At 41.6% G+C, this 24,331-nt stretch overlaps 1 protein-coding gene across 4 annotated transcripts in view; it reads right to left on the bottom strand.

Annotated features, from left to right (window-relative positions):
- Window positions 1–9,712: 9,712 nt before the first annotated feature.
- Window positions 9,713–24,331, bottom strand: part of IMMP2L (inner mitochondrial membrane peptidase subunit 2) — an 846,530-nt gene continuing 831,911 nt past the window's right edge. For all 4 annotated transcript variants that reach the window (XM_078851137.1, XM_078851138.1, XM_078851139.1 and 1 more), the window contains exon 6: window positions 9,713–10,354. In XM_078851137.1, the coding sequence (XP_078707263.1) occupies window positions 10,235–10,354 (120 nt within the window). In that variant the 3' untranslated portion in view covers window positions 9,713–10,234. The remainder of the gene's footprint in view (window positions 10,355–24,331) is intronic.

The following is a 24,331-nucleotide window of genomic DNA, read 5'->3' on the forward strand; positions in this document are numbered from 1 at the left end:
CATGGTGCTTTGTGAAATGCTATGCTAAACTTTCTTGCTACATTTCTAAGTATGTTACAGGAAGAATGACTGTAAGAGGGAGCTTGCTCTGTCTGCTCTGACAATTAATGTCTCTCTGTTGCAGGGAAATCCTGAAAGACAAATTTAGAGCACCAATGCAATCCATTGCACCTGCTCTCCAGTTTCTTTATTGCTTCCTTTTAGTGTATTGATGCATTGCAGCTGTATGTAATTTCATTCTGTCAGCCTCAGCTGTTGCTGCTCATGTTTGCCAGTAGTACCAATAGCTTGGCTGGTATACCCTGCCTTTCACTGTGGCTGAAATCTAGAACTCAGCACCAGGCCAGAATAGCAATGCTGCATAATAGGGAGGTGCACACGGGAGAAGGAATGCATGGCTGAAGTAACCTCTTCAGGGCACTTATGCAGCTCCCTGCACAGAAAGAAACTAAGATCTACATATGTATTTTTCTTCTACTGTTGTAATATTGTGGGTGTTGCCCCAGTAATTGAGGGTCTAGTCCTAATCTCATTGAAGTCAATGGCAAAACTCTTATGGACTTCATGGTGGCTTGACTGGGCCCGTAAGGCCAACCCCAGCCAGCCCCCTCCTCTGTGCAGTGGAACCAGTGCAACACGAGAGAAGGTTGAGGCATGGCCAGGGTGAAGGAACCTACCATTTTTTGTGTCTCTGTGCGGTTGCGGCTGCTTCTGTGTGTTCCTTTGTCGAACCTTCACATTCAGTGATGTGAATTTAGTGATTTTTAGGTGGCCTTAGTTGCAGTTTTGTGTCATGCTGTGAATAATCTCTGGTCATCATTTGCATTAGGACATAGGGGAATATGTCACCCACGTTTATCTGGTGCCAAGATTATAGCAGAACACTTTTCTGTTGCAAGAACTAGTTTTGCAGACCTAGCAAGGTCAATATACTGAAGACCAAATATTTTCAGCTCTTTCATCTGAATGTAATGTTTCTTGTGTTGGTCCAGGCAGACGGTATTTGAGGCCCCAAACCCACAGTTGGGTCCATGCATGCTGAGTTTTATACCTGTGATGAGTCCCACTGAAGTGAATGCAACAGGTGCAAGTGTCTGCCTGCACAAACTCAGTTGTATAAATTGGGGCTTAAGTTAACTAAGTACCAGGAGGTTTTGAAGCATATCACATCTGAGTCTATGGGACAGAATTTACTTTACCCTTTGCTCAATCCCTTAAAATCTCTCCCATCTCCATGCTCTGCCTTTCTGCCACTCTCTGCTACATGAAGAATAGGCTTGCGAACCTAAGGAATCTTATCAAATGTTCTTGTTGCTGTGCAACTGACTTGAATTGAAATATTATAATTAAGATAATCATGGTGCTTTTCATGAACTAAAAGGACTTTAGTGCTGTTGACAACTGTCTGGCATTGCTGAAGAATGGATGTCAGTGAACCAAAAGGGCAAAGAGGACTCTGCCAGCCTGTCAACATATGTGAGAGCTACTGCCTAGCTGATACCCAAGAGGCAAACAAGGATGAAAGGACTGAACTAGAGAATCAGAAAGAATGACAGACCTACTGTCACGGTTCCTCCCCCACTCTGAACTCTAGGGTACAGATGTGGGGACCTGCATGAAAAACCTCCTAAGCTTATCTTTACCAGCTTAGGTCAAAACTTCCCCAAGGTACAAAATATTACCCCCGTTATCCTTGGACTGGCCGCTACCACCACCAAACTAATACTGGTTACTGGGGAAGAGCTGTTTGGACGCGTCCTTCCCCCCAAAAATACTTCCCAAAACCTTGCACCCCACTTCCTGGACAAGGTTTGGTAAAAAGCCTCACCAATTTGCCTAGGTGACTACAGACCCAGACCCTTGGATCTTAAGAACAATGAACAATCCTCCCAACACTCGCACCCCCCTTTCCTGGGAAATGTTGAATAAAAAGCCTCACCAATTTGCATAGGTGACCACAGACCCAAACCCTTGGATCTGAGAACAATGAAAAAGCATTCAGTGTTTTACAAGAAGACTTTTAATAAAAAATAGAAGTAAATAGAAATAAAGAAATCCCCCCTGTAAAATCAGGATGGTAGATATCTTACAGGGTAATTAGATTCAAAAACATAGAGAACCCCTCTAGGCAAAACCTTAAGTTACAAAAAAGATACACAGACAGAAATAGTTATTCTATTCAGCACAATTCTTTTCTCAGCCATTTAAAGAAATCATAATCTAACACATACCTAGCTAGATTACTTACTAAAAGTTCTAAGACTCCATTCCTGTTCTGTCCCCGGCCAAGACGACTACAGACAGACACAGACCCTTTGTTTCTCTCCCTCCTCCCAGCTTTTGAAAGTATCTTGTCTCCTCATTGGTCATTTTGGTCAGGTGCCAGCGAGGTTACCTTTAGCTTCTTAACCCTTTACAGGTGAGAGGAGCTTTCCCCTGGCCAGGAGGGATTTCAAAGGGGTTTACCCTTCCCTTTATATTTATGACACGCCCCCCAAATCTCAGCTAGGGTGAAACACTGGCTGGGATTTCTTCCTGGAGCTCTAGGAAAACAGAGTTAATAAGACACATGCATCTCTAAATATACTACCAAGTACATAAAGACTAACAATATTTTCCACATCTCAAGGACGATTTTAACCAGTTGATTCTGGGAAACTTTCACGGGAGAGTGCATCAGCCACTTTGTTAGAAGCTCCTGAGATGTGTTGGATGTCGAAATCAAAATCTTGGAGAGCTAAACTCCACCGAAGAAGTTTTTTGTTAGTTTCTTTGACGGTGTGAAGCCACTTTAGTGCAGCATGGTCGGTTTGCAGGTGGAAACGCCGTCCCCAAACATATGGGCGTAGCTTTTCCAGAGCGTAGACAATAGCATAACATTCTTTTTCAGTGACTGACCAGTTGCTTTCCCTCTCAGACAGTTTTTTGCTGAGAAACACTACAGGGTGGAATTCTTGATCAGGTCCTTTCTGCATTAAAACTGCTCCCACACCACGCTCGGATGCATCTGTGGTTACTAGGAACGGTTTGTCAAAGTCTGGGGCCCTTAGTACAGGGTCAGACATGAGTGTCGCTTTAAGCTTGTTAAAGGCCTTCTGACACTTTCCGGTCCACTGAACAGCATTTGGCTGTTTCTTTTTGGTTAGGTCTGTCAGTGGGGCAGCGATTTGGCTGTAGTGCGGTACAAATCGTCTGTAATAACCGGCCAAGCCTAAGAAGGATTGAACCTGTTTCTTTGACTTTGGGACAGGCCACTTTTGGATAGCATCCACTTTGGCCTGTAGGGGGCTGATAGTTCCTTGACCCACCTGGTGTCCAAGGTAAGTCACTCTGTTTAGGCCTATTTGACACTTCTTAGCCTTAACAGTTAGTCCTGCCTCCCTTATGCGCTCAAGGACTTTTTGTAGATGTTCCAGGTGGTCTGCCCAGGAATCCGAAAATATGGCCACATCGTCAAGGTAGGCGACTGCATATTCTCCTAATCCCGCTAGGAGACCATCTACAAGTCTTTGGAAAGTGGCGGGTGCATTTCGCAGCCCGAAAGGGAGTACATTAAATTCATACAGCCCGAGATGTGTGATGAAGGCTGACCTTTCCTTGGCAGATTCATCTAGCGGTACCTGCCAGTACCCCTTGGTTAAGTCCAAGGTAGAGATGAACTGGGCCCGTCCCAGTTTCTCTAATAGTTCATCAGTGCGTGGCATTGGATAGTTGTCTGGGCGAGTTACAGCATTTAGCTTACGGTAGTCCATGCAAAAACGTATTTCCCCATCTGGTTTGGGAACTAGAACCACTGGAGATGCCCATGCACTTTCAGAGGGGCGGATTACACCCATCTGTAACATATCCTGGATCTCCCGTTCTATAGCAGTTTTAGCTTGAGGAGACACCCGGTAAGGGTGGACCCTAATTGGGTGAGCATTACCTGTGTCAATGGAGTGGTATGCCCGTTCAGTCAGTCCTGGGGTGGCTGAGAACGTTGGCGCGTAGCTAGTGCACAGCTCCTGGATCTGCTGTCGCTGCATACGCCCAAGGGTCATGGAGAGGTTCACCTCTTCCACACCACCAGCACATTTCCCTTCGTAATAGACACCTTCAGGCCACTCAGCGTCGTCTCCTCCCTGGGCTGTAAACTGACAAACCTTTAATTCTCTGGAATAAAAGGGCTTTAGAGAATTAATATGATACACCTTAGGCTTTCGGTTGGAGGTGGGGAATGCTATGAGATAATTAACAGCTCCCAGGCGCTCCTGGACCACGAATGGCCCTTCCCATGATGCTTCCATTTTATGGGCCTGGAGCGCCTTTAAGACCATGACCTGGTCTCCTACTTTGAAGGAACGCTCTCTGGCATGTTTATCATACCAGGCTTTTTGCTCTTTTTGAGCATCCTGTAAGTTTTCTCTAGCAAGGGCTAAAGAGGTTCGGAGGGTGTTTTGTAGGTTGGTTACAAAGTCCAGAATGTTAGTTCCTGGAGAAGGTGTAAATCCCTCCCATTGCTGCTTCACCAACTGCAATGGCCCCTTAACTTCACGGCCATATACAAGTTCAAATGGGGAAAACCCTAAACTGGGATGTGGTACAGCTCTGTAGGCAAAGAGCAACTGCTGCAATACTAGGTCCCAATCATTGGAGTGCTCATTTACGAATTTACGTATCATGGCCCCCAAAGTTCCATTAAACTTCTCCACCATGCCATTTGTTTGATGATGGTAAGGAGTGGCAACCAAGTGATTTACCCCATGAGCTTCCCAAAGGTTTTTCATAGTTCCTGCCAGGAAATTAGTCCCTGCATCTGTGAGGATGTCGGAGGGCCAACCTACCCTGGCAAAAATGTCTGCTAGTGCCTGGCACACACTTTTAGCCCTGGTGTTGCTTAGAGCTACTGCTTCCGGCCATCGGGTGGCAAAATCCATGAAAGTCAGTATGTACTGCTTTCCTCTGGGTGTCTTTTTCGGAAAAGGACCCAGAATATCCACAGCTACTCGCTGAAATGGAACTTCAATGATGGGGAGTGGCTGGAGAGGGGCTTTGACCTGGTCTTGGGGTTTTCCCACTCTTTGGCACACCTCACAAGACTGGACATAGGTAGAAACATCCTTGCCCATTCCCTCCCAGTGGAATGACCCCCCCAAACGGTCTTTGGTCCTGTTCACCCCAGCATGGCCACTAGGGTGATCGTGGGCTAAGCTCAAGAGCTTGGCCCGGTATTTAGTTGGAACTACCAACTGTCTCTGAGGATGCCAGTCTTCCTGGTGTCCCCCAGAAAGAGTTTCCTTGTATAAAAGTCCTCTTTCTACAACAAACCTGGATCGATTAGAAGAGCTGAGAGGCGGTGGGTTGCTCCGTGCCGCCGTCCAAGCTCTCTGGAGGCTTTCATCTGCTTCCTGTTCGGTCTGGAACTGTTCCCTTGATGCTGGAGACATCAGTTCCTCATGGGATTGTGGACCTAGGCTTGGTCCCTCTGGAAGCGATATAGGGGATGGAGCTGTTTCTGTTGACTGTGAACCGCTCTCCGCTGGTGCACTATGTTGGGATTCAGGCTCCGGCTGAGCCTCTTGTGTAGGGTTATCGGCTGCTGCCAGTTCAGGTTCAGTGGGGCCCTCTGGCATTGAGGTTGCAAGTACTGGACTCAGTGCTGGCACGGGGTCTGGTGTTGGTTGTTTGGCTGGTTCCGGTTCTGGGACTGGTTCCGTCTGGGTCTCTGGGACTGGATCCATTACTGCTGTTGCAGACATTGGCCTGGGGTCCGGGTCCATCACCTCTGACTGGGTCCTGATAAAAGTTTCCGGAACAGAGCTAGGCCTCACGGCTTGTTTAGCCTGGCTGCGGGTGACCATTCCCACCCTCTTGGCCTGCTTCACATGATTGGCCAAGTCTTCCCCCAACAGCATGGGGATGGGATAATCATCATAGACTGCAAAAGTCCACATTCCTGACCAGCCCTTGTACTGGACAGGCAACTTGGCTGTAGGCAAATTGAAAGAGTTGGACTTGAAGGGTTGAATCGTCACTTGGATCTCTGGGTTGATTAAATTGGGGTCCACTAAGGAAGCATGGATAGCTGACACTTGTGCTCCGGTGTCCCTCCACGCGGTGACCTTCTTCCCGTCCACACTCACAGTTTCCCTCCGCTCCAAGGGTATCTGGGAGGTATCTGGGCCTGTGGACCTCTGGTGTGATTCCGGTGCAATGAACTGTAATCTGTTGGGGTTCTTGGGGCAGTTGGCCTTTACATGCCCCAGCTCGTTACATTTAAAACATCGTCCAGCTGACGGGTCACCGGGGCGAGGTGGGTTGCTGGAGAACGGGGTGGTGGGACGATAAGGGGTCTGGAGGGTTCTTTGGGAGGTAGGTGGGGCTTTGGGCGGCCCCCGGTAATAGGGTGTGGTCTGGGGTGGTCCCTTCTGGTCTCCGCTCCAACTGCGACCAGTTTTCTTCTTCTCTGCCACCTCCACCCATCTGGCTCCAATCTCTCCTGCCTCGATTACAGTTTTGGGTTTCCCATCTAGGATGTATCTTTCTATTTCCTCAGGAACACCCTCTAAGAATTGTTCCATTTGCATTAGGAAGGGCAAATTTACTGGAGATTCAACACTTGCTCCTGATATCCAGGCATCCCAATGTTTCACAATGTGGTAGGCATGTCGGGTAAATGACATGTCTGGTTTCCACCTTAGGGCTCGGAACCTCCGACGAGACTGCTCGGGTGTTATCCCCATTCTGACTCTCGCCTTGGATTTAAACAGTTCATACTTGTTCATATGTTCTTTAGGCATTTCAGCTGCCACCTCAGCTAAGGGTCCACTGAGCTGCGGCCTCAGCTCTACCATGTATTGGTCAGTAGAGATGTTGTACCCAAGGCAGGCCCTTTCGAAGTTTTCTAAGAAGGCCTCAGTATCATCACCTGCCTTGTAGGTGGGGAACTTTCTGGGATGGGAAGTGGTACCTGGAGAAGGATTGCTAGGGTTTGTTGGTATATTCTGCTGGGCCTTTATCCTCTCCATCTCCTCCACATGCTTCCTTGCCTCCATTTCCCTCTTGTGGGCAGCCTCCTGTACCTCCTTCTCCAGCCGCATGAGTTCTATCTGTCTTTCATGTTCCCTTTGTTTTTCCTCAGCCTGAAATTTGGCTAATTCCAGCTGTAGTCGAGCCGAGGATTTGGCCATTCTAACCTCTCTGTTTTTAACTAACTTTACACCCGAGGTTTAGAAATAAACAAACAAAACTTGGCTGTAAAATTTTGCTGTGCTGGAATAGAATACCTATTCTCTGATAGTGATTGTCAGCCTACAGAAAAAGACAATTCCCTTGTCTCTGCTCTGGGCCCAAATTAAAGCAAAAAACCTCCAACTACTTGGAAACCTGCTTACCCAGCCCAAAGAAAAAAAAAATTTCTTTTCAAACCTGTGCTCCTTGTAAAACAAAAAAAAATCAAAATCCTAAAAAAAACCCTGCCACTTTTGTCTCCAGGCAAATGGGTAGAGCACACACCCCCTATTTACTTTTAGGAAGAAAAGAAAAAAAACACCTCTGGGTTGGAAGACTGTGAATTTCCCTGCAGGAGTTAAGTACCCTGCCTCCAGGCAAAGAAAACCTGCAATTCACAAGATAATCCCCTTTTGTCTCTGCTTGGCCACAAAGCAGAGAGAAACCAAGCTGCTTTCAGTTTCAAAGCTGCTTTCTGGACTTCCTAAAAATTCCTTTTTAAAATCTGTATTTCTAGTTCAAAAAATCTCAACTGGATCTCAAAATGATTTCAGGTTAATCCCACCACTGTGCCACCATGTCACGGTTCCTCCCCCACTCTGAACTCTAGGGTACAGATGTGGGGACCTGCATGAAAAACCTCCTAAGCTTATCTTTACCAGCTTAGGTCAAAACTTCCCCAAGGTACAAAATATTACATCCGTTATCCTTGGACTGGCCGCTACCACCACCAAACTAATACTGGTTACTGGGGAAGAGCTGTTTGGACGCGTCCTTCCCCCCAAAAATACTTCCCAAAACCTTGCACCCCACTTCCTGGACAAGGTTTGGTAAAAAGCCTCACCAATTTGCCTAGGTGACTACAGACCCAGACCCTTGGATCTTAAGAACAATGAACAATCCTCCCAACACTCGCACCCCCCCTTTCCTGGGAAATGTTGGATAAAAAGCCTCACCAATTTGCATAGGTGACCACAGACCCAAACCCTTGGATCTGAGAACAATGAAAAAGCATTCAGTGTTTTACAAGAAGACTTTTAATAAAAAATAGAAGTAAATAGAAATAAAGAAATCCCCCCTGTAAAATCAGGATGGTAGATATCTTACAGGGTAATTAGATTCAAAAACATAGAGAACCCCTCTAGGCAAAACCTTAAGTTACAAAAAAGATACACAGACAGAAATAGTTATTCTATTCAGCACAATTCTTTTCTCAGCCATTTAAAGAAATCATAATCTAACACATACCTAGCTAGATTACTTACTAAAAGTTCTAAGACTCCATTCCTGTTCTGTCCCCGGCCAAGACGACTACAGACAGACACAGACCCTTTGTTTCTCTCCCTCCTCCCAGCTTTTGAAAGTATCTTGTCTCCTCATTGGTCATTTTGGTCAGGTGCCAGCGAGGTTACCTTTAGCTTCTTAACCCTTTACAGGTGAGAGGAGCTTTCCCCTGGCCAGGAGGGATTTCAAAGGGGTTTACCCTTCCCTTTATATTTATGACACCTACAATGACACCAGAGATGGCATTCATGTAACATGTTCTACTTTTGTTTGTTTTTGTTTGCCCCGCCTCCGTCTTTTTCTTTAATGTAGGTTTGTATGTCCCTGTCTCCCAAACTAATTATAGCTGTGGCAAATTCTTTGAATCCATTCTAGTGTTCTTGATTAATTTGTGAAAGAATTACAAATCAGTGTTTTCAGTCTCCCTAAATAAATCCAAGTAATCAAAGACTGACTGTAATTAACAACGAAGCAAACCACATTAGTTTTAATAAAGGGGGGTGTCACACTGGGGAGAGGCTTTGGTGGAAGGAAAGGGAGCCTGGTCTAGGTTTATGATGTTCAAGGATACCAAAGTGCTGGGAGTCATAATAAGTAGATGGGGTAGATAGATAGATTTAGCAGTGGCTGGAATTATTGAGCAACCTGTATAGAATAGAATAGCTAAGTCCTCTCAGAAGTTCAGTTTAGCACTGAAACCCAACACCAGGCCTAGTTTCACCTTGTTTTGGAGTCTGATGAGAAAGGTTGCATAACTCTAGCGCAGGTGTGCCAGCTGTTGAATCCTTCTGAATATTATCCCCTCTGAAGTAAAATTCAGTATGTAGGAAATGAAATGTCACTCATCAATGGAAATCAGTCAAAGCCCCTTCACTGATAATGCGGCCTCTGGAAACTTGTGCATTAGTAGAGGAATGTGTTTATAATATTAAAGGAGCTTTTTACAAATTTCCAAATAAATGTGGCAATCTATATTAACACTAAGCGATTGTACTTAAGAAACCAACAGAGTGTATTTTGTGTAGATGCTGTGGTGTAATGAGTATTATATTTTGTTTGGAACTCTGTCTCAACAAATGGATATAAAAGGAATGTTTATATTAAATGTCAATGAAAAACAAAATTTAAAATATTATGTATTCAATTTATTAATAAAAACAACAAGCTGCATTAAATGAAAAAGAAAATAACTGGATTAAAGATGCATTTTTATTCTTTTTTGGACAATTGTACAATTAGCTTTTCATCTATAGAAACGCTGCTTTTTCAATTTTAACAATTATAGTGCAATTCAAAATGATATATTATGAGTAAATGCTTCTACATATTCAGACAACTGAAATGATGAAGTACTGGATTGACTTCACATTTTTAACAAAATATTAAGTTTCAAGGATCTGTCAAGCTGTTAAAGAAACAAATCAAAACCAAAAGATTAAAACATTTTATAGACTGTTATAATGTCTTATCAACAGGAGCACTGGAACAGACAATGGCTCATATATTTTACTGTTTCTGGAAAATTGAACATTGGAATACTCCACAATCACAGAATAATTACTCCAAGACAAAATAATGCACCATGTGATTTTAAAGTGACACCTTAACATAAGGGAATTTCTGCTGCAGCAGTACCTGTTATAGTACAATTGGTGGTCTTATTTGTTGTGTTACACCATCAACCCCTCTTGATGGTTAATCCTAGTATCAATATTTCATTTCTCCATCATGTACATGTAGGTCATTCTTGATCACTGCGAAGTGGTATACGTTCTGGGGGCAGCATAGGTTGTAACTTCTGCCAGCGCCTTGGAGGCCACAGGATATGGGTAGCACGAGCATGTAAAAGCCCAAGAGAAACCTGCACCAACAACAGACGTTAATAAAATGTAACAATTATTTTTTGAAATAATATATAGTGAATGATTTTATAAGACAAATAAGGGCAAACAAAGCAAAGAATTTAGAACTGTATTGACTTGTGCTACAGACATAATGGAAGAGAAATGTAAATGCTATTTGCAAAATACCTAAAAAGACTTATGTTAAGTTCTAATGATTTTGCAGACCCTGGAGTTCAACAGAGTTTTCCCACATTCTGTTTAACAGTCATTCACTCAGTCATTTTTATTTTACGTCTGCAAACCAAAAGAGAAGCCATTATTATTGTTCTACTTAGAAAGTACCAAAAATTATAAACAACACTATATTTGGACAGCAAATATGGGAATTTTGGTTGACTCTGTGCTGATTTAAGGGCTAAAATGAAAAATTTGGGCACCTAACTTAACCCACATTTGATAATTGGACACAGTCTGTATCCTTTAAGCTCTGAGTCTTGACAGTTACTCACAAATTTTAGTTCTCTTATAATGCAAAAGCAGTTTTCCCAGACAAGATTTATATTTAATCAGAAAACACTTTGGGTACCTTCCTAGCCTCTTTATTATTAACCCAATACAACTACAGTAGACACGTATCTTCAATTCCATCGTCACTTCCCACCACAAAAAGATTTCTTTGAATAAGTAGGTATTTTGACATTTTATGCAAATAGACACCAAACAGACCCCTACGAATATCTTCAGCTAATTTTCCTGATTTAATTTCATAGGATTAGATGTATATACACCAATCTCTCTCTTCTACATAATCAAATCACTGAAGTTGAAGTGGCAGATATCTAATTCCATATTTTGTAGCTTGATTAAGCAGGTGCTGAATTACTTGCATATAATTTGGTGAGTTAACAAGCCACAGTATCTAACAGAAATTACTGTGTGTTATCTTATTTCACTTGCTGATTGCCTTGGAACACTGCAGTTTTCCTTTTACGTTAAGGGGGAGGCCAACTAAGTCCATGCTTCTGAGTGATCGTTGTTTGGTAGCTTCTTTTTGATAGACTTGTTACATTTTGATTTCAGTATTGCTGTTGTTCTGGATAGCTGGTTGAGTGTTTTGGGCATAAGAATACTCTCTATTTTAATTATCTCACTAACTGGAGTTCAGATGCCATGGCAGCACACTATCATCACAGGGATTTGTACTCTTAGTTAATCACATTATATGATATCTTTTACAGTGTTGGCTACAAATAATAAAATGGATGCAATCACCAGTGCAGCATATAAGAAGCAAAGATGTATTACTGATGTGGAGGACTACGTTCTCTTCTCACATCTAGCCTGTATTCTCTCAGTACATGGTCACCTGTTGATTTCAATTGAATTTCTCCATATACAGAGAGAACATAAATAATGGAGTCAAAATATATTTGAATCTGACTGTGAACACTGCTTCTGGCTGCATGTCCCCTAGTGTTCAGGCAATGGGGAGCCGTGCCTTAGTTTCTCCTCAGCCAGGTACAGACAAGTCAAACAGACCTTCTGGGTATTAAAGAGTACCCTCTTCTGAGGGGCTCATTTATTGACAACAGAAATTAATATAAACATAAGCAAGGACTTATTCTGGTACTCCCCAAGGCATTCACCATCCCAGCCTCAGTACTGTTGGAGACCCCAGGGCATGGCCACTATTTAAGTCGAGGGGATGGAAGGCCATAAGGGTCGAGGAAGTCTCCCTGCTGAAGGCCTAAGGGCTTCTTCTCAACCCCCCTTAATAGAATTCAGGCCTGGCTGGTTTAAGTAAGCTCTTTTGCTCTTAAAACAATGTTGCAGCCACAGATAATGCCTTATAGTGTAAGGTTTGCTGACGCCAAGTTAAAGATAATAGGAGAGAGCTACAAGGCCAGACAGAATGTGTTGGTTGTTCAAGTTGCTAGGAATGCTTGTCAGAGGTTGCAGGAAATAAACATTGTTGTAACCCATATAAGGAAGGCAGAGTATTTGTGCAAAGTTTTAATTGGCTGATGTGTAGTGCAGTAGCATTAAGGAACATAAAAGTGTGTGTAATGACCTGCTCTGGTGTGCAGGATTTGAGATTCTATTCTCCCTGTACCTTGTTTGCAGCTGCAAATAAACTTTTCTGCTTCTCCACCCCATTTTGATTATTGAGTGAAGCACACCGGGTAACGACCCCCTGCTGTTGTTTTGCCTCTCGGCACTGAGTGCCGGCAACAGCACAACTCTCTTTGGAGAGCAAACTTTTGGTTCCTACCTTCAGAACCACTATTCCTTCCCCTGGAAAGTCTCTAGATCCTTCTCTAAGGATATTCCTACTCCCTTCACCTGGGGAACAGTCTCTCTCTCTCTGGGTCCTTCCCAGTTTCTCCCTTTAAGCTACTCCTGTTCTCTCTTGGGGTTGCATTCCCCTTATAAGCCTTTTCTCCTCAGAGCACCTTCCTCCTGAGCACACTCACTGACTGAGCTCAGGCAGCCTGTTTTCTAGGGTGCAGATGCTCCTCTACTAATTGAACATTAAACACTTACCTAGGGCAACCAATTACTCCCAGGTGGTTTTTAGAGGGCCTCCATGGGTAAGCTAGGCCCTGACTCTCCTTAAAAGGCCAATGGCCCCATGACACTGACAGAATGTCATGCCCTGAAAATTGCTTCTACTGACCATCTTCTGATTTGTTTCAAGAAACAAAACCTCTTCCTAACAAAGCTGATTTACAGAGGAACATGACTAGTGGTATCCTGTGTTAAATGGGCATTTCTGGAAAAATGCTGGATTGGAAGACTAAAGTCAGCTCCTACTCCCCATTCTGCTGCTCCAGCTTCCACCCCACACTCTGTATCTCATGCCTCCATTTTCCTTCTACTGTGCATGCTCCCCCCTGACTTCCTTTGCCATCTTCTGCTGCTTTACTCCCTCAATCCCTGGATGCTGCCACTGGGTCTTTAATGGCAGAGACTAGGTTGAGACCCGGATTTCTGCACCAAAACACAAGGTGAGAAAGAACAGCACTGGGGAACACAGCTTAACTGAGACACTCCAATGAGGAACCAAGAGCATGGTCCTCACAGCAGTTTCTTTATTGCTAATACACATGGGCAGTTGATTTGCTCACATGAAGCAATACAGAGGTAGAGACACGCGCAATCAGAGGAAAGGGCAGAATTACCTATGTATCTCTACAGCATACCATCCCTTTTTGGCCTCTGACTACTTAAGTCTTAGGACCCTATTATAATTATACTAAAGATTCCAACAGAATGTAAGGGGAATCTTGGATTGTCCACTTTCTGTCAGAAGGTAGCAAACCACAAGCACAAAATCTAAAGCATAACACGAATTCCTCAGCATTAGTTTAGCACATTGTTCCCTTATTGAGCTGTATTTGAAGAAGAAAAGTCTAATGAGAATGTACTTCTTCTTGAGAAACACTAATTAAAAACATTAACTCTGACTGATCTTGTTTTATCACTTTCAAGCCTGTAAAAAGTTTAGTCTTTTTCATTTGTGTTTTGTCTTTTAGTCTTGTTAATGTGTATTTAAACTGTGTGAAGCCTATAGAATGCCATTGGCAGAGAGGAACTCTAAACTCTTTAAAAACAAAATCAGAAAGAAATAATACTAATGCCACAGGTTATATGGTATGTGAGAAATTCCATCAACTCTTAGAAAACAACATTGTAAAAGCATATGCCAACCTATGACTCTGACGTGTCTCTCGTGTTTTCACCCCTCAATTTGAGTTATAATCTATCTATATGCCACAGGCATTCCAAGTGCTTCAAAACAATGATAAACAAAGCACAAAGAGTAAAATTCACCCAAGCTTGGAACAAAAAAACAATAAGATCAATAAAAGTTGTTGTTTCTAATTAGGGTTTCTTTCCCCTGAAGTAGTATATTCATTAAACACTTTTTTTCTGCAAATAAGTTTAATAAAGGAGCAATGTGCAGGTCCAACTCTGTGGAATTCTTGTTACATTTTAGATTTTCTGCTCGCAGTTTGTTACCTTGTGACAGACAGTGGACAATTTTGGATACTTTTTGTTCTTTTAGATTAGTTTAACTATTTGGGGGTCCTATTCAGGCTAAACATTGTTGGCTGAATCCTGCATCCCACAAATTTCACTGCACAAAGTGGCCTTAAAACAGCCCTAAAAGGGCAAGGGAAAATTCCTCCAATATGGAGAAATCCTGGGCTGGTGTAAAGTTGGCATATCTGGGCCCCTTTCTCTAATGGCATTTTGGGGGCATTTGGGCCACAGAGAAGGTGTTTCAGAGTGGGGCTAGAGTGTTATGCATTTTGTTGACCTCCAGCCAGCACGAAGGTCCATAAGAAACTATTCTAGCCATCATAAATTAGTTTTATCCAGTGTTGTTGTAGGTGTGTTGGTCCCATTAGAGAGACAAGGTGGGTGAGGTAATATCTTTTATTGGACCTTAACACACTCAAAACCACCTTCACTGAACAAGGACACTCCACTAGAGAAGTAGATTGCATCATAGAACAGGCCACCCAAATGCCCTAAGAGAACCTGACCCAATACAGCTGTCACCTACCTCCCCACACTGCAACCCATATGAGGTATCATCAGACAACTACAACCCCTACATGTATGCCACATGAAGTGGACACTGATATGCAAAGGGACAAAAACACTGGAAAAATTTCAGCCCCAAAGGTGAATGCTTTGGAAAGTTATGGAGCAACTGAAAACAGGATCTTAGAATGGAAACACTTCCGCAACTAGCTAGTATGCCAGGTATAATACTAACCAAAATGTATTGTGCGGGATAGCTATGTGTCAAATTAGATCGTTTGTCTTTAAGAAAGACTATTACACAGGGTTTTGATATTAGATCGTAGATGTAAAACTGTCTCCGAGTATTTTCTCAGTAAATTAGCCTCTTAAAAAAATCCATAGTTTAATGGAAAGTAAACTGCTATTACATTTCATTTTTTGTACATTGCTGAACTTTGAATCAACCTCTCCCAAGTATAGCAGCAGGAGAAAAGCTCAATACACATAAAATCCTGTGGATTAAAGTAGTACCCCAGAGAAACCACTTCCTCCAGCTGAAGTACCTGTGGTAATGAACAAGAGTAGAAGAAGCAAATGTTGATATTCTTTCATGCATGTAAGAAACACACCAAGGAGAGAACTAAGGAATTATTTTATTTAAAAAGCACATGGCACCTCAAATTGTTCATCTTAAATGATCCTGCTGGCTGTTACTGCTGCAAGATGCTACCTTGTTTATCACAATAAAAATGCAGTAAGCGTGTGTCAACTACAGTAAGAAAAGCAACATACTGACAACTTCACTCATTCACCCCAGCCTTACCCCACTCCTACAAGTCAAACCTAATAGAGCCATCAACTGATGAAGAAAAGCACGCAGGACACTACTGTTGTTACAGGTTGAATCTCTCTAGTCTGGCTTTCTCTGGTCCAGCAACATCCATGGTCTGGCATGATTTTATTTTCTGTTTTGTTTTTTTTTTTGCTTTATCTACTTATTTCCTTGTGCCAATACAGTAAAATTGTGAAACAACACTAACACTTTGTTATGAAGAGAGCCGGTAAGCCTTGGCTAGGTGGCATTGCAAGTGTTCCGATTATTCACCTCGGCGAGATAAAAATAAAAAGAGACCCACTCGCTACATGTTGACCTCCCATGGTTCAGCAAATTCTCTGGTTTGGCACCGGTCAGGTCCTGAGGGTGCTGGACTAGAGAGGTTCAACCTGTACTAAGTGATTTGTTAGTATTATAGCTGGAGCAGTAGTTCCAACATAGATAAAGCATAACATAAGTGTTTCCATTCAAAGGCCCTACTGTAGACTCAAACAAGGATTCAGCTGGAGTTCCCAATATTCTAATGAGATCATTTTAATTTCAAACAAAACACACACACACACACACACACACACACACACAGAGGGATGGTGTAGTCATAATCATTATTATATGAATTTCAGACAGGTATTCTGTGACAAAATATAAAGAGTATTCTTTCTGAAAACCAGTTTTAACATTTTGTATATGCAATAGAGGTGGATAGATACACACACAAAATGCTGTATACATACTGTATGAGTTTGTGTGTACGTGCATGCATGTATATCTATATACATTTTAGAGATCTCAAAATCTAAATGCTAAGACCAATTCTCAGAATGAATAAAATTCAGTGTGGCATAGAATAGCTATTTGAAATTTGTAGAAGAATTGTACCTACCCCATTCCAATGTGTCTTTGCAAATTAAGATGTTCATATCAGAGTAGATGGGCACTAACTGAATTCTTAATAAGGTTCATATTCTTGACTGAATCAAAATAGGGTAGTGAATTAAGTAACAAAATAAGTGAACTGTGTTCTCTTAGTCAATCAGAACTGAGTGGCTAGATTAGGCCTGAGTTCTAAAAGGGGCAAAACAAAGAATTTTTTTAGTTATCAAATGATAAATTTCACACATAGATGAAGATATTACAGAGGCAAGAGAGAGCTTGGTTAACCTTTTATCATCACTTACATTCATAACAGTATCAAAGTACTGGGGATTTAAGGACATTAAGAAATATGCAGGATTTTTCCCTGCACTTTCATAAGGAAGCAGCTACGAATGCCAATGACTGACTTAGATAAACTAACAAAAAGGCCTGGTACATACATTCCTCTGACTGAATGCACTGAATTCTTGGAATTGTCAAGGATATGTTATTGAGATGACAGCAATAACTAGTAATGTTCTTTTTCCATTTCTTCCTCTGTCTTTTCAAAAGTCCTTTTTTTAAACTGAGGTTAATTTACAATATTTTACTGTTAGTCTTCTATCTCCAATAAGTATAACTTTATTAGAAATTATTTGTGAGATTCTTCCTTGCTTATGGTTTACAGAACTATTATTCTAGATAGGCCTACAGAAAGATTTATAAATCATTCTACTATTTTAAAGATTTTTAGCCCAAAGAGTTGCAAAAATTAAGACAGACTTTGCTTTAGTGCACAGCATGATATGCTTGCTTGGTGCATATACCAAAAAAATGATCATTTAATAGTTTAGAGCTGTTTAATATTTCACTGACTGATGCACCAAAACTCTAAGCCTAAATAAGGCTGTCACTATGTCATGTTACTCAACAGAAGACCCGAACGTATTAATAGTCTTTATGAAACAGCCCCAGATTAAAAAGCACTAGTCTATATGCATTTCAAAAATGTAAAGAACTGGTAATTTAAGTGGCAGGAAATTGTCATTACAATACATTTATTATCTTCAAATAGAATGTAGCAGATACATCCCAAGTCTATATATATTAATTATTCAGAAATGCATACAAATTTTGAAACTTCTGTGTGAATTCCAGTCAAGCATACTTTGCACCAGTACCTTCTGAGAGTGTCAGTATTAGTTACATTTTTCACCTGATTATACTGCCTCTGATTGTGTAACATTGTCTGCTTTGACTGAACACCCCATTTAGAAATGCTGTACATTACACATGAAGTTGATTAACATATTTGTTCTGCTGCATGTCAGTAATATAAGGCTTAATTGTGCCATTTAGGCATGACATAGTTAGGGCCAGTGTGGAATCCTGCTCTCCCTAGGAAACACTGGAAAAACTGCTTTTGGAGCTCCTGGACACCCAAAAGCTGCACATTCACCCATTACATCACTCCTTTATAGGAAGGGCCTCTTCCCCCTGGCTGGCCGGTGCTTGGCACAGGAGGCAGGCAGGATATAGGACCATGGCTTCCCCTCCATTTGTGATGTTGGGTGCTCCCCAGGGAATATAAATAGAGTTGTTCCCATATTCCTTAGAGTCCACAAACTCTCATTCTGACTGGCCCATATGCAAGAGTACACAATGTGGGAGCGGCTCCTTATACCCTCTGCTTCCACTATGAACTCACACAAGTGTCAGGCAGAGTTTGGCTCTTAGAAAACCAGTCTTTAGTGTGAGTGTTACCAGCATTGCTGAGCTGAGTAAACTGGTTAAAATACAAATCAGGTTTTCATTGGGTTTTTAAGAAGTAGAAGGGGAGTTATATTTCAGGGTCAATGTTCACTATTGAGAAAAGAGTTCTTTTCCTGTCCAGGAACACTCTGACAGAAAACTGAGATCTGGACCTTATACACCCAGACCTTGTGCCCTATGAATAATATTCTGCCCTCCCCCACACACACACTATGTTCTACATTAGTTAGTATGAATATTTTCCAGTTCCTGAGTGGCTAACAGGAGATGTCCTACAGCACAATTCCAGGAAGTTATTTTTAATATTGATGTCTTTATTCTTTTTTATTTAAATGCAGAAGAGAAAAGATTAAAGCAGGGATGGCCAGCCTGTGGCTCCGGAGCCACATGCGACTCTTCAGAAGTTAATATGCGGCTCCTTGTACAGGCACCGACTCTGGGGCTGGAGCTACAGGCCCCAACTTTCCAATGTGCCAGGGGGTGCTCACTGCTCAACCCCTGGCTCTGCCACAGGCCCTGCCCCCACTCCACCCCTTCCCGCCCCCTCCCCTGAGCCTGCTGTGCCTTCGCTCCTTCCCTCTGCCCCTGGACCTCCTGCACGCCATGAAACAGCTGATCAGGAGGTGCGGGGTGGGAGGGGCAGTCGCTGATCGGCAGAGCTGCTGGCGCGTGGGAGGTGTTGGGAGTGGGGGTGGGGGAGCTGACTGGGGGCTGCTGACATACTACTAAAAAGAAAAGGAGTACTTGTGGCACCTTAGAGACTAACAAATCTATTCGAGCGTAAGCTTTCGTGAGCTACAGCTCACTTCATCGGTAGCTCACGAAAGCTTATGCTGTAGCTCACGAAAGCTTATGCTCAAATAGATTTGTTAGTCTCTAAGGTGCCACAAATCCTCCTTTTCTTTTTGCGAATACAGACTAACATGGCTGCTCTGAAACCTGACATATTACTGTGGCTCTTTGGCAATGTACATTGGTAAATTCTGGCTCCTTCTCAGGCTCAGGTTGGCCACCCCTGGATTAAAGGGTGCTCATACTTGTCTTATCAATATTTAAACACACTAGTCTTATGTTTTACAAGTCCAACACCTTCACCCACACCAAACAATGAGCAAGCAAAACAAAACAAGAACAATTTATCCACCACTCATCACACTCATAATTCCCTAACCTGCTCAAAAGTTGAGGAGAATAAAAATGTTTTGCTACATACCTCTTGACCTTGAGGGCACTGGCTAGTTCATACCAAAGTGGGGAAGCTCCAAAGAAAACAGATTCTCACAGAGAATGCCCCTCACTAATTTAACTGAGGGTGATATTGCTCAAGTGCCTTTGGTGATCAACATCCCTAACACAAGAAGACAGACAGGCAATCTTTTAGTTAGGCAGGTCTCAAGCCATTTATGGCTTTACTGGGCAAAATTTACACCTTAAACTCCAACCAAAAGCAACCAGCAGACAGTGCAGATCATAGCGCACCTCTGTTAAAATGCTTCTACCAAGATACAAACTGTAGAATTGCGCACTAGCTTTGCTTTCTGGGTGAATTCAAAATCTAGCCCTCCTTATAGAGTGTACTTATTTATTTTTATTTTTAAAACAAGATGGGACTTATCAAAAGCTCCATTTAAATTGATCCGTTTAAAATTACATACAAAATTAAATAATAAAATAAAGCATTCCAGTAAGCATTATCCCTTAATCTTCACCCATAATTAAAAAAAAAATCAGCAGCCCATTCCCCCTGTTCCCACTATCTGCCCCACAAGCCCAGGAAAATAGCTGGTCCTTACAACATACCCTGAATTGCAACAAATTATGACTATTTAGGACCAAGGAGAGGAGTGGATTTCAATGTTAAGGAACCCTTAGTGGACAGCATCCTGCGTGTATCTTCCTCTGTTTTATACTAGGAGGCTCCAACTTGAATGTTTCCACTGATGATAACTGTGGTAGTATCTGGCATTGGGAGAGAGAACGTCTCTAAGTAGATAGGTCCCATGCCATTTAGCTTGTTTCACTACTTTACATTCTGCCTGGAAGTTAACTGACAACCACTGTAAATCATACTGTTCAGCAGTCTAACCCTGAGGTGACAAAGACACAGATGATGCTAGCTAGGTTCACATCTGAAGAAACTGTTACAACCTCCTAGATATATTTAAATGGAAAAATCTGTTCTGAGAATTACTATTCCCTGATCAGGCCCTCTGATCCTGACTGGGATTTCTAGGCACTAGTGCAATAGAATAGCGTTACCAACTATACATATGAAATCATGACCTATGACCATAATTTGTTTCCTCTGGTATGACAGTACTAAGCAGTAGCTAGAGTACCTAGTTCAAGAAGACGTATGTTAATAAAAAATGGATGTGATAATAGACATTTTATCCTTGTTAAGACAAATTGGAAAAGCATGTTTATGATACTACAGTTTTGCCTGGTAAGAAGGAGATTTTTAAAAGGTAGATGAATTGTTTTAAAATTTTCAAAAGAACACATTTGTAGGTTGCAGCAAACAGATCTGTAATCACACTCATAGTTTTCCCAGTTCTTACGTACTATGCAAGTTCATGTTTTTTGATTGACATGAATCATGCTCTCTGGGTATTTTTATCAGAATCATTTTGATTTTCTCTTACTCGGCAGAAAAAAAAAACACTCAGCAGACCATTCCACTTAATTAAATCTTTCAAAAAGCCCTACTGTGAGGCTTGTTTATATTTTCTTATATAATGACATACAAAAGCAGTCTGGCTTACAGAAAACATGCTGTTGAAAACCAATAGGGAGCAGATATTTGATGGGTAGCAAGGATATCAAAGTGTCATTAGATAGCTGCATGGTATGTTATTAACATTGTAAAAGACTTTCTGATATAGGTCTCTGTGTGAAGATACCCACAGCTCATTGAAAATGGTACATTCTATCAAAACCATTTGCAGTCTATATATACTCACACTGAGCTGAAAGATTTACAGGGAGAAACATAAATATGCTTAATAGATATTTGATTCCCCTCCAAAACACACACACCATAGCTAAAATAGACAGCTCAAAAGAGTGTTTAAATACCTTGAAGGATGATTAGGTGCAGGGAAGGGTGCAGAAGAAATTAACCTTCTTGCATCCTTTCCAGCTGTCCTTCAGCAAGAAAGACCCTCCTCTCACACAGGGATCTAGTGGGAGGTAGCAAAGGAACTGGTGAAGAGGCAATCTCCTCTCTCAGGATTTGAGCCCCACTGTATGAAAGTAGAGTCCAGCCCGATTGAGGTGCTAAGGCAGTTTTTTATGCTCATTGAGCATTTGACATATCAATAGTTCAAGTATGTTCAAGTATGTTCTTGACTAGAAATACAGGAGGCCAAATTTATCCCTGGCTCAACTCCAGTGTTCAGGTACTACATTATCTGGAGAGCTAGTATCACCTGATGGTGCCCTAACTTTTACATATCTACATATTCTAACAGTGAAGGCTGAGAAGGAAGGATATTGCATTCTCTTGATATTTTACTGTGTAGTGTTTAAAAGCATAGACTATCATATTTATTCATTTCATATTCATATAAAAACTTAAACTTTATATAACTATCTTTTCTATTTCATTAGTCATGGCAGTAATAAAATATTTCCTATTATATATATTGTCAGAGTTACAATGGGAGTCTTAGACCCCATTTCAGACCCTCTCAAGTGCCCCCCTGAGATGACATGCTCAGCTTCCTTCACCTCTCAAGTGTGGTACACCATGGTCCAGCCACTCTTGGACTGGATCGCTTGGTTACAGACCCCTGTTTCTGAATCATGTAAACATGATAGGCCCAACTGTGTTTGGCACCTGCAAGGAAATGTCTCTCAGGAGCCTGTGGCCATTGGCTGATTAAAGTGACTCAAAACAGTTTTATCAGAACAAACCTCAGGTTTATTCACTCAAAGGTAAATAATAGACAGTGAAGATGGATAAAACAACAAAAGCCTATATGTCTGTGTCTGATCTAAACCTTATCCTTTGCTTGAAAGTTTTTGGTACATCCCACTGAGTTCAGAGACCTTACTTCTGGGCTGGGAAAAAACCTGTGCTGTTATATTCTGGCAGTGTCTCTGTCCGTCTCACCTCCAACAGCTGATGCTCTCTTCTGAAATAGGTGGAAGGGCTTAATAGTTTAGTGTCCCTTTGATCCTAAGCTCTGACCTTGGGAAAATAAATGTGTTAACCTGGCTAGAGCTAGGTAAGCATTTCCTGATTAACAGTCCCCCATTGTTCTCTAAAAGACTCTTGGAGGTATCTTCTCTCTGTCTGTTTCATTTCCTGCTTGTTCTCCCAAACTACCTTCTTTTCTTAACACTGTGGAGTCAGACGGAATCACATCAGGCAGGTAAACTGAGAGCCATGCTCTACATAAAATACATAATATGGATATCTCCCTCCTTCTCCATACATTATAATTGCATTTAAGCTACCACCGTGTCCTAAAAAGCTATAAAAAAAGGAGTACTTGTGGCACCTTAGAGACTAACCAATTTATTTGAGCATAAGCTTTCGTGAGCTACAGCTCACTTCATCGGATGAATACCAATGAAGTGAGCTGTAGCTTACAAAAGCTTATGCTCAAATAAGTTGGTTAGTCTCTAAGGTGCCACAAGTACTCCCTTTCTTTTTGCGAATACAGACTAACACGGCTGTTACTCTGAAACCTAAAAAGCTATGTTTTTCTCACTGAGATATTAGGTTCTACTTTTAATACACACACAGAGCTGTTCACCTTTTTGCAGTGGAAGATTAATGAATTCAGTTATTTGCGTAGTTAATAAATATTTTATTGTAATCATTCTTGAGCAATTAAGCCCAACTTCAGCATGTGCTTAACCTGAAGCATAAGGTTCATCTCTATTCAGCAAAGCACTTAAGCACATTCTTACAGTTAAGTAAGATAAAATAAATCAATTTTACATTCTGGTTCTGAGCTAACTGGTCTTAATTTGTTATCCTCTTAAACCACCTAATTTCTCAGTATTTACACAAATATCAGTACTTCCTGATGCAGTTGCACTGTAAATCATCACGTGGAGCTCTTTCACTTCTTGTCAAAATATTAACTAAATCCAACTGAATTTTAAATGTTTGACTTATTAAGTAACACAAATCTATTCAATATGCACTTGCCTCTGGCAGCTGTAAAACTCAGGAGTTATTTTGTATCTTAATATTTTGGGGCTTGAAATCACATTTTAGATCAACAACAGACTGCTTATCCATCACTATTTCTGCAATGCCTGGAGATCTAGTAGCATCTGAGAAATTAGCTGAGGAGACAGCAGTAATGAGATGCACAGATCACATGATCAGACAAATTTTCATTATTCTACTCTAGCGGAAGAAAAATCTAGGGCTCCTGTACATTCACTCTGAAGTTTAATTATGTTTCAGGGATCTTGAGAGTCTTACAAATAAAGTAGATGATCCACATATCAAAATCAAGATGTTTCTGAGACCATCACTAATAGAACATAGATTTCCCAGTTTGCTCTTAAGAGTCATAGAATCACATCAGCGATTCTTAAGGTAAAGGGGAAAGACTACAACTGAAACTGCTACTTTACTAATGGAGGTGTGCTGAACTATTTGTAAGGGGGCTCCTGTTCCTCAGCTACTAAACGACTTTGCTTAGCACATTTGGTCCTTGGTAAAAACTATACTGTCTTCTTTTCACAGTGATGTTTTGTGCTTTTTCTGTTGGGTTATTGTAGGAAGATCCCTGAAAAGGCAAACTAGCCACCAAAGCTTCTGTATAGCAAATAGCAGTAAGTACCCTGTGCTTCAGTATAGCAGCATTCTCCCGCTGTATTTTCAGTCTCCAGTCTGAAAGGAGTCACAGTCAGCCAGAGGTGAATGAGAAGTAGCCTTCTCTTCAGAAGCCTCAAACCAGATGATCTTATACACCATGAATACAGTTGAAGAAAGAAGAACTGGAGGTATATGCACCCTATGTTT

This window comes from Lepidochelys kempii, chromosome 1, assembly GCF_965140285.1.
Source record: "Lepidochelys kempii isolate rLepKem1 chromosome 1, rLepKem1.hap1, whole genome shotgun sequence".
Classification (NCBI taxonomy): Eukaryota; Metazoa; Chordata; order Testudines; family Cheloniidae; genus Lepidochelys; species Lepidochelys kempii.